The 16,176-nt window shown below is 36.2% G+C and overlaps 1 protein-coding gene across 1 annotated transcript; it reads left to right on the top strand.

Moving 5' to 3' along the window:
• The first annotated feature begins 15,321 nt into the window (after positions 1 to 15,321).
• Positions 15,322 to 15,786, top strand: LOC150036965 (uncharacterized). The gene is made up of 2 exons (XM_090311710.1): positions 15,322 to 15,417; positions 15,505 to 15,786. Exons 1-2 carry the CDS (start codon positions 15,322 to 15,324, stop codon positions 15,784 to 15,786), a joined length of 378 nt encoding a protein of 125 aa, XP_090167836.1.
• Positions 15,787 to 16,176: the final 390 nt, after the last annotated feature.

Below are 16,176 nucleotides of genomic sequence, written 5' to 3'. Positions count from 1 at the left end.
TAATTTGTCTTTGAATCTAGATTGAACATGCATTTTAAGGCCTACTGGTAGATTATATTCCTTAACATACACAACACAATCTTTTGCTACTTGAAAGATTAAAGCTAGACGAATAAAGAAAGAACGTGCAAGTCGACCCATCAGCTAAGACATACATCCATGGAGGGAGACCCAATCAAAACATAAACATACATCTAAATAAATTGAGATTCAAAGAAATAAATCAAAAGCATTCAATTAGTTAAAAGAAATCTCACAAAAATTACATTGGTCTTTTGCTCCCTAAATCTAAAAAATACTAACCTCTACACCCCAAAATAATATCTTAAACTGAGAGAATGATAGAAGAATGGAAGAAGAGGAAGAAAAATTGGTTGCCTCTATCAAAATCTCGACCTTCCAACCCTTTGAAAAATTTATAGCATCGACATAGTATCGCGATGCTAAAGGGCAGCATCATGGCGTTCTCGCACGCGTGCGCCCTCGTGGTTCCGTCAAACTTTGAAACATATGGTGCTTACCCTTTATGTTGCCTACTGGAATTTGCACCCCATAAGGCACCAACCAGCTTCGTGGCACTAAGACTTCCGGAGTATTTTCATCCTTTTGACTTTCCTCGAAGTCTCGAGTGAAGGAAATCAAACATGGGGATTTTCATGAGCAGCGGAACGATCGTTCCAAATTTCATTCGATATTGAACATACACAATTATAGTACAAGAAACGGAAACTGACTGGTCATGCACAATACGAAATTACAGCATGTTATAGACAATCAAGGGATAACAAATACATGCCTTTGAACACTCATGCTTCAAACTCCCTCGATCACGAACGCTCGATCAATCTTCAAGACAGCAACACACGAACGCTCGTACACAATGATCGTAACACAGCACGATTAACAACCACCACCACACGAACACCGCGAACACACAATGAACGACCTTCAAAACCTCGAACTCAGTCGAGTTGAGTGAGGACACCACCACAATGGCCACCTTGGTATTCTCGGTGTGAGAATCCAGAAGTGTGGGCTCTGTGTGGACTTAGTTAGAGGAAGAGACCGGAGGAATAACAATCATGTAAAAAATTGAGCAAGTGGGAGATAAGAAGTGTCTATCGTATAGACAAATGCTCAGTCGTTTAGAATAAGGCAACTTATTGTATAGATAATGCCCTACGATCGTTTAGCTACGACTAGCTGAGTGAACTATCATATAGTAACACTCCACAATCGTTTAGTCTCTTTTTCAGCCATCGTTTAGTGAAACCAATTCACTTGACAACAATCCGTGAGTTCCTTTTCGAGAATAGCAACTCTGCTAAATTTAGGAAAACATTTTTCCTTTTATTTCACAGTTACCATAAAACCACCAATAACCTTCAACTCAATTGGTTATTAGAGAAAAAGATATAATTATCCAATAATTAATATTATTATAAATATATATGATAACCAAGTTACCATATTATATTTATAACCTATAGTTTTAGTATTTCATCTCATGAAACATATAAACTATAGTTCTTTTTCTATTTTATGGTACTTAATGTAAATCTCATTTACATTAATCCTCCATTTGATGTATCTCATACATCACACCGATCATATCATATATAATCGAATTTCCTCTTATCAATTTGAACATTTCAAATCAACCCTAAGAACTGATTCTCAACTTGAATCCATTGAGCTACCTAGGGGACCTTATGAACCTGTAGCTTGAAGCTTCAATGATACGTGTATGACTGATTCAACTCTTTAGTCACGAGATTCACCATCCGTTAATTGTCGGACACTCCACTAAATATCGACAGCTGCACTCTCCTTACTACAGATATATTTTTTGTTCATATCAACCAATCAACAATGCGATAACCCTTCACAGATCGCTCGTAAGTACAGTTGAACCAATTACTGTTATGTCCCTGTAGTTACATCTAATTTCTTAAGTACCATTGATCCCTCTGATGAACATAAGTCATAGTCCTACAATGACTGAGTCCTCTCTTCCAAAGAGAAGTTGTGGCCACTATGTTCAAGACCCAGAATCAACCATTAAAGGAGCTATCTATCTACTTACCTCTGCTTCGGAGAAGTGAACTCCATCTTGTGTAACTGAGTTTCCAACTCCCAAATCAGATAAATCACCAAAAAGGTAGGCATGTTGAATTGGCAATGGCCACTCTCACCCATAGTAATCAAAGGATCACCCTCAAAGGCAAGAGTTCCCAAAACACTTAAGATTAAGGTCATGCCACCTATGGTTGTTTAGGTGAGATGTAAGTCTCAAGTATTAATGATGTTATATAAAGAGGCTATTCATCTCGTGGTCTGATCTTATACAAACTCTTTGTATAGGACACCTCTACTCGCATGTCTCCACATTAATGGTCAGGATCAACCATCAAGTATCAACGACTAGTGGACCGTATCCGTAGTGTCACAGGATCAAGTATCCCTCATTAATTCTTATACTACAGACCTTTTTAGGTTATCACTTAAGGCATGATCCACTTGTATATCTTATATACATGCTTAAGTTTTCATACAATAACCATGGAGCTTTGTTTATTGGATATGAGTAAATGCCAAATAAAATAACTCTTATTTTATTCATAATAATGTGTACAGTGTATAAACTATAAGACTCCAGGAGAATTAGGACACCAATCCCAACATCGGGTGCTTGATCTGATTCGAATAGCTCCAAATTAAGCCTGAATAGCCGCAACACTCCAGAATACATGAATTGCTCGAGAATCTATGATTATAAACATTAAACATAACAAGCAAGTAAGATTAGATGCATAAAAGTAGCTCTTTTCGAGAGCTAACTACAACCCTCCAAGTTAACTTAAGTTTTTTAACTTGCTTACATCATCCAATTTTACAAAATTACCAAATTTCTTTTTCTCTTCATCCCTCTTTTTATTTTTCTTCTTCATTTTTTTTTTGTTCTTCTTGACCAACTTTTTTTCTTTGATCGAATTCTTATCTTCTCCCTCTTTTCCATTTGGAAGATCAAAGGTGCTTGTAAGAGTCATTAGTGAGACATTGTCTAAAAGTTATATCGCGAGCCATTGTATAAACTCTAATTTGAATCCAAAATTGTTGACATTTATTGGCACATTCACAACTCCGGGTTGATTCTTCATGAGGGTTGGTTGAAAATGCTCCCTAATTTCCTTTGGTGGTGCTTCTTCTGTCATCTCACCAGTTTGATTTGTTTGAGCTCTTACATTCCTCTTGAAAGTTCTATCAATCTCGGGGGCAAACAAAAGAAGATTAGAATTATCTCGGGGTATATACTAAAGTACAACCGACCAATCTTTTTTATTTTTTTGAAAAAAGGAAAATAAAGTAAAATACACCTTAGATTAAGTTCAATAAATTCTTTATATATCCATCAAATTGAATATCTAATCTAACATTCATTGAGAGAAAATCAACAAAACTAAGCGTAATAACAATGAAAAACATATTATTTACAACAATCCATGAAAAGTTTATAACATTAGTATAACTTTATAAACAATTTCTCAATACCCTAAAACTAAAGAGTTTAACCACTCATTGCTTTATAAAACATATTTGCGTACAAATTCTTAATGTAAAGAGATTAAAAGAATGAAATATTAAAGAAAACTTTATTGTCGAAGAACCCTCCGTTGGATGGAAACTGGTAAAACTCCTTTGATGGCACCTCGAGAACACTCGAACGACCTCTAAACATTGAAAAGCACTTGAAACGTGCTTTAATTGCTCTTTATCTAGAGTTATTTTTTTTATTGGATTTAATGTGTTTGCAAGTGTTTTTCATAGAAATATCAAAAAAACAAGAATCGAAAGTCAAAAGAACGAAAACCGGGCCAAATATCAAGAAAAAAGGCCAAAACATGAAGTTTCAAGAGGACAGGGTAGCGCCGTAGCATTGTTAGGCGCTGTCCTCGGCGTAAAAATCTGAGAGCACCTAAGGCATGCCACAATGCTCTATCATGTAGAGGCCCTTCATGCATATAGCATCGCGACGCTATGATAGAGCGTCGCGGTTCTGGCTTTCCTATTTTGAAAAAAAAGATGTATTTTAGGAAAATTTTCTCCATTTAACCTAGGCGCGCCATAACGTCCATTCTTCTTAGACCAACCATGCCATCGTTAGATCTTGCCAGCAGCACTTCGCAACGATCTCGTTGGATCTCGTGGTTGGTTTGTTGATTCGCTGCCCACGTCTTCCATCATCTATCACCACTTACAATCGTGAGTAGTCTGAAAGCTGTCATCTGATGCCAATCACTGTCATCGCGCCACCTGTTCTTCGAATCTTTGGTTTTGAGGTAACGTCGAGTGATTTAGTAGTATCTTTGAAGCATTTTCAGTACCCATTAACTTTCAGTTCCAATTTTTTGATATTCACTATGTTTTAAATATTGGGACGTAGTTTCGAGATGTCAAGGATTGTTGTCCATTGATATTAAAGGTCAATTTTGGTGATTTTAGTACTGTTATTGCAAGTATTTTAAAGTTTCAAGGCTCTTTAGGCTATTAAAGGATTATGTAAATTGGTTTACAACCCTTTGTTGTGATTTTGGGCATCGGTTAAAGGTGTTGTTTGAAGTTTTAAAGTGAATTTGGAGCGAATCACGTGAGTAAATGTTTAGAGTTATTTTGAATGAATTTAGATTGGGAATTAGACCTTAAAGGTTCAATTTAAATTTTGATTTATTATTTTAGGTATCGTTTCAAGGCCTTGCTTGGCAAGGAGAAGTTATGCTTGCTTGAGTTTACTTGGATTTAATTTTGAGATAAGTAATCTTACTACAAGACCCGCCTTTGTGTCGGACGATAAAATTAAGGATAACTTCCATGGTTCTAAGACTTTATGAATTGTGATGCCTGATTAGAGAGAATATACGATCATGTGATAAATGTGTTTGAAGCATGTTATGTGTATGAGCATGATCTAGAATTTGATGAGATATTTTAAGAGGATGAATGAGCATGAATTAATTTTACTTGATATGTTATGAGGATGTATAAGTATAATGTTATATTTCCATGATTGTGGGACCGATTTATTGCATGATATTATGTTAGTGATAGTTGCCCCTACCCGTAGTCGTGTACCCACCAGACGTTAGTGTCTCCTTCAAGATTCACCAGAGGTTAGTATTTTCTTTGGGATTCACCAAAGGTTTAAGTTTCCTTCGGGATTCACTAAAGGTTAGTGATTTCCTTTAAAATTTTACTAGAGGTTTCTATCTCCTTCGGGATTCACCAAAGGTTTATGACTCCTTCAGGATTCACCAGAGGTTGTGATTTTCTTTGGGACTTCACCAAAGGGTAGTGATCTTCTTTGAGATTTCACCAGAGATTTGTGGAAACATCTCACCTATGGTAGGACCATGACCACCACACGCCACTACACAACCATCGTCAGCTCGTTCGTTTCTATAGTTCCATGCTTCCTCATCCCCATTACTAATACACACGTTTTGTAAGCTGCCATAACCCTCATTTTTCCCTTTTACTTTTCTTCAAATCGTCATTGCTCCGCTCCCACCGCCACTCACCTTTGCCACATTTGGATATTTTTTCCTCTATAAACCATTTGTTCCATTTCTTTCTCATTTGGTTCTTTTTTGACAATATATATGGTAATTTTATTATTCATGGTACTTTTTTCTTAATATGTGGTCATTTAGGGTGGTTAAGGTATATGAGGCTGTATATTCAGCGAAGTGTATAAAAGGTATTTGATATTATGACCCTCCTCTATACCTTTGTTTGAATAATTTAATCATTTCAAGTTTGTTTGTCTAATTGTTATAGTTTTATACATAATGCTAAGTTTTAGTAAATCTTCTACATAAATTGAAGGGTGATATATGAGAGCGTTGTTGGGGTATATGCCCTAAAGCCTCATGGTTTTATGTTAGTTGAATCAATAGTTGATTAATTTCATATTACTTGTGCAATAATCTATTAACCTAAGACCCAAGTGATGGAACACGAGACATACGCAGTGGAATTAGGATCTAATTAGACTTTAATTGCTTCTAATTTAAAGGAAATAAGCATGCAAATGGAGGAAAAAAAACAGTAAATAAAAGTGGATAGCAAACAACCTTTGTAGCTTCCGAACATCACTTTTTCTCGCTAAATCTCGACCCGAAATCTTTCGAACCACCACTAGAGTTGACCTACTATCCTCTGGACTCAGAACCGAGTTGTGGGACCTTGTGGATGAAGAAAACCGAGAGAGAGAAAGAGATGGAAAAAAGAAATGGAATTTTGGATTAGGTTTGGGTTTTAACTTTGTTTTTAGCCCAATTTTGAAAAACTAAATTTAACAAAATTTCAAGAGTTTTAAATCCAAATTCAAAAACCCAATTTATAGAAAAAACCATGCAATAATTGCATGAACTTAAATCTATAAAAACTCAACACCTATAATCCACTATCTTAGTGGGCTTAATGTCTTCACTATAAGCCAACACCTAGCCCACTATTTTGTTAGTGGAATTATCCAACAAAAGTTTGGATTTTCCCACTAATTTTAGTCAAAGGGCAAAATAGTTTAGTCAAAGTTTGACCAAAAAGTCAACATTATGACTTTTTATGATTTTTTCCGTGTTGACTTATTTTGACCTCCCAAGCATGAATCCGCATTCATTTTCCCAAAATTCAAATCACATTTGAATATAAGTTTAGTCAAAGTTTGACTTTTCAAAGTCAAAAGTCAACTCTTTGACTTTTTACATCTTTGACCATTTTCATTATTTCCGAGCTTCCGAATATGAACGTATTCATATTTTTGATATTTAAATCACATTTGAATATTAAAGCTGTATCTCTAAACTGAAAAACCCGACCACTATATCACATATACTTGTCGGTTTCTCTTTCTTCACCTAATTCGAATTATTCTATCATACTGTTCTAAGTTTATTCCATATGAGCTAGTAGGGGAACCTAATAGACCTAGAGATCATGGGCTCCAACGATTCGAGATTAACTAGCTAAACTCTCTAGACGGAGCTAATCAACATTAGTTAATTAATGGGTCATTCCTCTATAGTCCCGTAGTTGCACTCCCCTCACTATAGATATATTTGTGTCCATTTGATATAACAATGATTAGTAAGCTAATCTCGGCTGGGTCATAAAAATCATTTTACCGCAAGACTAAATCTTGTTCCTAAAGTTCCACTAATCCTCTAATGAACAATTGGTTTAAGGTCTAACCTATATACCGAATCCCTCTCGAGCCAAGGAGAGGGTGGGGCCCCTTGTTCAAGACCTGGATTCAGTACTAAAGGGAACAAACTATCTACTATCCCTATAACGGGTAAAAGTGAATTTCGTCTTGCACTCTATGTTCTCAGCTATCCACCCGATCTTACCTCTGAAATGAGAGGCTTATTGGGCCAGCGATATTGAGCTGCCCTCACCTATGCAGATCTAAGGATAATTCCGAGTGAATAGGAGTTCATAGTTAGCTCAGGATTAAGATTAAGTTACCTAGGTCATCAATTAACGAGATAGTCAGTTTTATACATAAAACGACATTTAGAACATAAAAAGTGACTATTTCATGGTTCAGTCTTATGCAAACTCATTATATAGGATGTCCACACTCACATATCTCTATATGAACGATTCAGGATCACATTGTTTGTACTAACTACAAAGTGGGTCGTATTCATAGTGTCCCCAGAATAAGGCGCTCAACCTTATTCATATACTATAGACCATTTTGGCTATATATTTGAACTTGATCCACATTTATGTCACTACATAAAGTTCAAACTACATTAAATAGCCTCAGGACCTTAGTTTATTGGATTCAAGATTACAATTTCAATAACAACTTTATCGAAAAACAAAACAGAATATGTTTATTAATTTACAAACTACGAGTTTTAGGACATAAAATCCAACACCAAGGTTATCTAATGTAACTTAAATATGTATGTGGAGACATACAGGTGGAAACCTAAATGGTCTGTAGCATATGGATAAGGTTGGGTGCCTTATCCTGGTAATATTACTGATACGACCCGTTGTTACAATTATTGTAAAGTACTACAAATGATCTGATCCTGATTAGTCTTGTGGTGACATGTGAGTGAGAGTATCTTAACAAAATAGTTTGTATAAAGATTAGACAACGAAATGTTAAATCTATCTTTATAATGCTGTTGCTAGAAGAGACTTACATTTCACCAAGATGACCATAGGGGACTTGATATTAATCCTGAGTGAGTTGTAAACTTCTCTATGAAGGCGATCCTTTGATTTGTATGGGTGAGAGTGGCCAGATTCGCTAACTCAATAACCTACCATTTTGGGGATTCGTCTGATTGAGGAGTTGGGAACATAGTTACATAAGAAGGAATTCACTCATTCCCTATATTTAGGGTAAGAAGATGGGCTGATTTTGGGGCTTGAACAATGAGGCGCCTCACTCTCTCCTGGCCCAAGAGGGGTTTGGTCATAGTTGGACTATGACTAGTTGTTCATTAGAAGGATTGGTGGTACTTAAGGAGTTAATGCAACTGCATGGGTAAAATGGTAATCTGACCCAATTGAACTTATGAGCGCTTTGTGAATGTCAAACACTATTGATTAGTTATATCCAATGGACACAGAAATATATCTATAGTGTGAAGAGTTCAGCTGTCGGTCTTTAGTGGAGTGACCGACAGTTAAGAATGTTGATTAATTTGATTAAAAGATTTTAATCAATTAATCTCGTATCATTAGAGCTTCAATCTATAGGTGCATAACGTCCCCTCGTTAGCTAAATGAGAACTGATGGGAATCAAATTAATTCGATTATATATGATATAATTGGACTGGTTAATTATATATGATATAATTGACTAAATGTATAAGATATATTAATTATAGAGAAAATTAGATATAAATATGATTTATATCAAGTAGAGGAGAAATTACTATAGTAGGTATGTGATATCAAACTATAGGGTAAGAATATAATATGATTATATTCATTAATTATTAAATTGGTTAATTATGAGATAATTGGCCGTTTTAATCTCTTCAATCATGCGTTATTGGGAGCAGCCGCATTCGGTTATGGTAACCGATGAATAAAATGAAAATTATTTTCATTTGGAAAAAGGTTTGGAAAATCCGCAATCAGTGTGAAAACGTAAACGATCGCCTAGTTTGAGAGCCTATACGAAAGTTGCTCATCGTCTAAACGATCGCACGACGTTTCCTAAACAATCGCTTAGCTTTCCTAAACGATCGAATGATCGTCTACCTTTTATTAAAGGATCGTTTAGTAAAACTTACATGATCGTGTAGCTTTATCTAAACGATAAGCACCTTTGCTATACGATAGCTCTTTCTCTCCCATTTGCTTATCGTCTACACGATCTGTCTTTTCTCCTACCTCTACTAAATTCACCAAAGGCCACACTTTGGATTCTCACTCTGAGAATACCAAGGGCGATAGAATTCGCATAGAGGTTTTTTCGCTGCTTCTGATTTCGATGTTTGAAAAGAGTCTTTAACTGGTATGAGAACTCTTTCCCTTGTGTTTTATTTTTCGAAGCATGTCGTTAATTAGTGTTAATTTGCATAACTAGCTGTTAGAATGTATGTGTATATTTCGGTCACGATGAAATCGAAAATATCCGAACATGCTCATGGATGCTCTTCGTTAAGAGTTCATTCAGTTTGTAGGAAGTAAAAAAAACATCTCCCTAGTAGTTTGATATCAGCAGTGAAAGCTAGAAAACTGTTGAGCAAAGGGTGTGTTGCCTATTTGGCACATGTGATTGGATAACAGGTTGAAGCCTGAAGACATACCAGTAGTGTAGGAGTTCCTTGATGTATTCCCTGAAGAGTTGTTAGGATCGCCACCTAACAGGGAAGTCGAGTTTACTATCAACCTAATTCCAGGTACAGCACCTATTTCATAGGCATCCTACAAGAAGGCACCAGCTGAGTTGAAAGAGCTGAAGGTGCAGTTACAGGAATTAGTTGATAAGGGGTATGTTAGACCCAGTGTTTCACCCTAGGGAGCGTTGGTCTTATTTGTAAAGAAGAAAGATGGTACCCTCAGGTTGTGTATAGATTATAGATAGTTAAATAAAGTGACGATCAGGAATAAATATCCTTTACCTCGTATAAATGATCTCTTTGATCAGTTAAAGGGAGCTACGGTGTTCTCTAAGATAGACTTGAGGTCGGGATACAATCAGTTGAAGGTAAAAGAAGCAGATGTTCCAAAGACTACTTTCAGGACCAGGTATGTGTTGGGTTGTATATCCTAAAACTCACAGTTTGTAAGTTAAACATATTCTATTATCAATAAAGATGTTATTGACGTTTATTCAATAAAACTATTATTGAATATGTGAATTGCACTTATAAAGACTAAATCCAATAAACTAAAGATTCATGACTATTATTTGAATGCATGAACTTTATGTGGAGACATAAGAGTGGATCAAGTTCAGTAATAGCCAAAATAGTATATAGTATACGAATAAGGTTGGGCACCTTATTCTTGTAACACTATCGGATGCAGCCCACTCTGTAGTTGTTACAATTTGTTCTAAAGTGCTACAAACGAAGTGTTCCTAACTCGTTCATGTATTGACATGAGGAATGAAGGTGTCCTATGCAATGAGTTTGCATAAGATCGGACCAAGAATTAAGTCATTCTTACTTTATAACGTTGTTTACTATTTAAGACTGACTATTTCAAAGCGATGACCAAGGTTACTTGACCTTAATCGTGAACTAACTATGAACTTCTATTTATTCAGAATTATCCTTAGATTTTCATAAGTGAGGGTTGGCTCAACAGCACCGGCTCAATAAGCCTCCTATTTCAAGGTAAGATTGGGTAGATAACTAGGGAATTAGGGTGCAAGACAGAATTCACTCATACCCACTTTTAAGGATCGTAGAGAGGTTGTTCCTTAGGTGCTGACTCCGGGTCTTGAACAAGCGGCTCCACCCTCTCATAGGCCCGAGAAGGACTCGGTCTAGTGATTGGATCACAAACCAATTATTCATTAGACGATCAGTGGGGTTTAAGAAGCAAGATGTAATCTCGGGGGTAAAACAGCTTTTGACTCAGTCGTTATTACGAACAACTTGTGAAGGGTTAACTTATTAATCATGGTTATATCGAGTGGATATAATATATCTACAATGAGGGGGGTGCCACTACTGGGCTTTAGTGAAGTGACCCGATAGTTAACGAATGGTGGTTAATTAGGTTAAAGAGTTTAGCCAGTTAATCACGGATCGTTTGAGTCCATGATCTGTAGGTCCATGAGGTCCCCTACTAGCTCATATCGGACTAAACCTTAGAACGGTGTGACGAACGAATTTTAAGTGTTCAAATTTTGTTTTTGGAGCAAAGCGTTAAATCTATACGATATATTTAACCTAATGTTTAATTGTGAATTAAACATAAAGAAAGAGAAAATAAGTGATATTTAAATAAGATTTAAATATCAAGATTATGAATAGGGATTCATATAAATTGGGATTAGTATTGAATTTAATATTAAATTTAATTAATTATTTAATATTAATTTAATTTTAAAATTGATTATTAGAATTAATTTTGAAATTAAATGGAATTAGTCAAAATTGCATTAAAAGTCAATTTGTTGACTAAGCCAGAATTGCAATAAAAGTCAAATTTGTTTACTTTGGACTTTGAGAGTCAAACTTTGACCAAGTTAGTGGAAAGATCCAACATTTATGAGTGGAAAATACCAACTTTTGCATGGCTAAGTGTTGTTTTCATTTGAAGACACTAGACCCACTAAATCCCACTTTGAGTTAGTGGATTTTTTAGTTTCAAATTCTCATCAAACTCAAAGTTGCATGTTTTGCATGTAATGATCTTTAAAAAAGAGTGTTTAATGAATTTTAACTCTTCTTGGCCAAGTGGAAATTGATGAGGTTATGTGATAATCTCATGAGTTGTTTTCCCTCAAAGACTTAACCTTATCCTCTCTAAATTAGTCACTTACCGGATCTTATCATCTCGTTCTTGTTGGAATTGGTGTCCTAATTCTCCCGCAGTCTCGTAGTTTGTAAACATTGTACACATTGTTATGAATAAAATAAGAGTTATTTTATTTTGCATTTACTCATATCCAATAAACAAAGCTCCATGGTTATTGTCTGTAAACTTAAGCATGTATATGAGTAAGTGAATCATGCCTTAAGTGATAACCTAAAAAGGTCTGTAGTATAAGGATTAAGGAGGGATACATGATCCTTGTGACACTATATAAGTGAATCATACCTTAAGTGATAACCTAAAAAGGTCTGTAGTATAAGGATTAAGGAGGGATACATGATCCTTGTGACACTACGGATACGGCCCGCTTTGTAGAGGTTTACAAGTGTTTTGAACTACTACAGATGGTTGATCCTGACCATTCATGTGGAGACATGCGAGCGGGGGTGTCCCATACAAAGAGTTTGTATAAGACCAGACCATGAGATAATAGTCTCTTTATATAATGTCGTTGATACTTGAGACTTATATCTCACCCAAACGACCATAGGTGACATGACCTTAATCCTGAGTGTTTTGAGAACTCCTGCAATTGACGGCGGTCCTTTGATTAGTATGGGTGAGAGTGGCCAGATTGTCAACTCAACAAGCCCACCTTTTTGGGGATTTGTCTAATTTGGGAGCTGGGAACTCGGTTACACAAGATGGAATTCACTCTTTTCCCAAAGTAAAGGTAAGTAGATAGATTGCCCCCTTAAGGGCTGATTCCGGGTCTTTAACATAGTGGCCATAGCCTCTCTTTGGAAGAGAGAACTCAGTCATAGTAGGACTATGACTTATGTTCATTAGAGGGATCAGTGGTACTTAAGGAGTTAGATATAATTACAGGGGCATAACGTAAATTGGCCCAGTTGTACTTACCTGTGAAGGGTTATCGCATTTTTTATTGGTTGATATGGACACAAAATATATCTGTAGTAAGGAGAGTGCAGTTGTCGATCTTTAGTGGAGTGTCCAGCATTTAACGGATGCTGGATCCCGTTACTAAAGAGTTTAGTCAGTTATTCACGTATCATTGGAGCTTCAAGCTACAGGTCCATAAGGACCCCTTGATAGCTCAATGGATTCAAGTTGAGAATCAGTTCTTGGGGTTGATTTGAAATGTTCAAATTGACCAGAAGAAATTCAATTATATATGATATAATTGGTGTGATGTATGAGATACATCAAGTGGAGGATTAATGTAAATATGATTTACATTAAGTACCTTAAAATAGAAAAAGAAGTATGGTTTATATGTTTCATGAGATGAAATATTAAAACTATAGGTTATAAATATAATATGGTAAGTTGGTTATCATATTTATTTATAATAATATTAATTATTTGATAATTATCTCTTTTTCTCTAATAACCAATTGAGTGGGAGGTTATTAGTGGTTTTATGGTAACCGTGAGATAAAAGGAAAAATGTTTTCCTAAAATTAGTAGTTACTCAATTCGAAAAGAAACTTATGGCATTGCTATCAAGTGAAAGTGTTTCACTAAATGATAGCTATTAGAGAGACTAAACGAATGTCGAGTGTTACTATACGATAGTTCACTCAGCTGGTCGTAGCTAAATGATCGGAAGGCATTGTCTATATGATAGGCTGCCATCTTCTACACGATTGAGCACACGTCTATACGATAGACTGTGTCATCTCCCACTTGCTCAATCGTCTACACGATTATTGTTCCTCCAATCTCTTCCTCTAACCAAGTCCATACAAAGCCCATAACTCCTGGATTCTCACACCGAGAATACCAAGGTAACCATTGTGGTGGTGTCCTCACTCAACTCGATTGAGTACGAGGTTTTAGAGGTCGTTCGTTGGGTTCGCGACTTTTGGTTGTTCGTGTTGTTCGTGTGGTGTTTGCTGTTGATCGTGTTGTTGCACCGATCGTTGTGTTCGAGCATTCGTGTATTGTTGTCTTGGACGCTTAGAGAGTGATCAAGGGAGATTAAAGAATGGTTCTTCAAAGGTATGTATACTCTTCCCCTTGATCTTATCTTGTTAGCATGTTGTAATTTCTAGTTGTTGCATGACCAGTTAGTTTCCGTTTTGTGACTGTAATTGTGTATGTTCAGTTTCGAATGAAATGTGGAACGATTCTTCCGCTGCTCATGGAAATCCTCGTGTCTGATTTCCTTCAGTTCTAATGTCGAAGAATAGTCGGGAAGACTCTAGTGGTGGTCTACGAACCATTCTTGAGAAGATTGGAGCTAATTTGGAGAAGATTCAAAGTCTACAAAGGTTGTATTCTTTTCCCCCTTTTATTTGTTTCAATTGCATGCTTATCTTTGTAACTAACCTAATTAAAGTAATTTAGATCTTTTTTTTTTTTTTTTTTCGTTATGCATGTGTTCGTTCCATCAGTATGGACATTATGAGTTTTTAATAATGCCATTTAGTTTGAAAAATGCCTTTGCGATATTCATGGACCTTATGAACAGGATATTCCATCCCTATCTAGATCAGTTTGTGATAGTCTTTATTGATGATATTCTGGTTTATTCCAGTAGTAGAGAAGAGCATGTGGAACATCTGAGGACAGTGTTGCAAATGTTACGAGAAAAGACGTTATATACTAAGTTTAGCAAGTGTTATTTCTAGTTAGCTCAAGTTGTATTTCTGGTCCATGTAGTTTAAGCAGTAGGAGTCAGCCTGGATCCCCAGAAAACAGAAGTGATAGTTAACTGGGAGTGACCCACTACTATATCTGAGGTACGTAGTTTCCTGGGTTTGGCGGGTTATTACAGAAGATTCGTGGAGGGCTTCTCCAAGATAGCTTTTCCCTTAACTAACCTGACTAGGAAAGACGTGAAGCTTGTGTGGTCGTTGGAATGTGAGCAAAGTTTTCAGGAGTTGAAGTAGACATTAATATCAACACCAGTGCTTACTTTACCTACTCCAGGTAAAGAGTTTGAGATTTACTGTGATGCATCCCAACAGGGATTAGGTTGTGTGCTGATGCAAGAAGGAAAGATAGTAGCCTATGCTTCCCGTTAGTTAAAGAAGCATGAGTGTAATTACCCTACGCATGATTTGAAGTTAGCAGCAGTAGTTCTAGCTCTTAAGCTATGGAGACATTACTTGTTTGGTGAGTGTTGCCACATTTTCACTAATCATAAGAGTTTAAAGTATATCTTTGATTAGAAAAAGTTGAACATGAGACAAAGAAAATTGTTAAGGTTAATCAAGAATTACGATTGTACTCTTGAGTACCATCCACGGAAAGCAAATATGGTGACTGATGCTCTAAGCAGGAAATCGGAAACAGTTAAAGTTATTATATGTTCAATGCAAGGGTTGCTATTACATGAGTTAAGAAATGCCAAGGTTATTCTAGCAGTTGGCCAAACATGAGGTTTGTTAGCTTCGTTTTAGATACGAACTACCTTAGTTGATGACATTTTACGTGAACAGTTAGGAGATTCTGATCTCCAAAGGATAACTGAAGAGGTAGGTAAAGGCCTGAGGATTGATTATCAGCTAAGAGTAGATGAAGTTTTACTCAAGGAAGGCAGGGTATATGTACCTAATGCCTTAGCACTTAAACAGGCTATTTTGGAAGAGGCACACAACTCAACTTATGCTATGCATCTAGGTAGTATGAAGATGTATAAAACATTAAGAAAGACGTACTGGTGGCCTGGTATGAAAATAGAGATAACAGAGTTTGTTGATAAGTGTCTGATTTTTCAGTAGGTTAAACCTAAGCGGCAAAGGCCGACAAGATTACGTAATCCACTCCTAGTGCCAGAGTAGAAGTGGGAGCATATCACAATGGATTTCTTATTTTATTTGCCTAGAACACCATCAGGTTATGATGGAATATGGGTAATTATTGATAGGTTGACCAAGACGGCTAAGTTTGTTCCAATGAAGATCACTTTTACTCTAGACAGACTGGCTAAGTTGTATGTAGACAAGATTGTGAGCTAGTTTGGAGCTCCAGTGACGATAGTGTCAGATCGAGATCTGAGGTTTACTTTGCAGTTCTGGCTTAGTTTACAGAAAGCTTTGGGTATTAAGTTGCATTTCAGTATAGCTTTTCATCCACAAACAGATGGTCAAACAGAGCGGACGATCCAGACA

Source organism: Benincasa hispida, chromosome 3 (assembly GCF_027475165.1).
Source record: "Benincasa hispida cultivar pf3 chromosome 3, pf3_genome.v1.1, whole genome shotgun sequence".
In the NCBI taxonomy this organism is placed as follows: Eukaryota; Viridiplantae; Streptophyta; class Magnoliopsida; order Cucurbitales; family Cucurbitaceae; genus Benincasa; species Benincasa hispida.
This window is presented reverse-complemented; position numbering and strand designations above follow the sequence as displayed.

Excerpts from the sequence above, each read along its gene's own strand:
- LOC150036965 (XM_090311710.1), top strand. The coding sequence starts at position 15,322 with ATGGTGACTGATGCTCTAAGCAGGAAATCGGAAACAGTTAAAGTTATT. Across the intron at positions 15,418-15,504 it reads ATGAGTTAAGAAATGCCAAG|TTAGGAGATTCTGATCTCCA; the intron begins GTTATTCTAGCA and ends TTACGTGAACAG.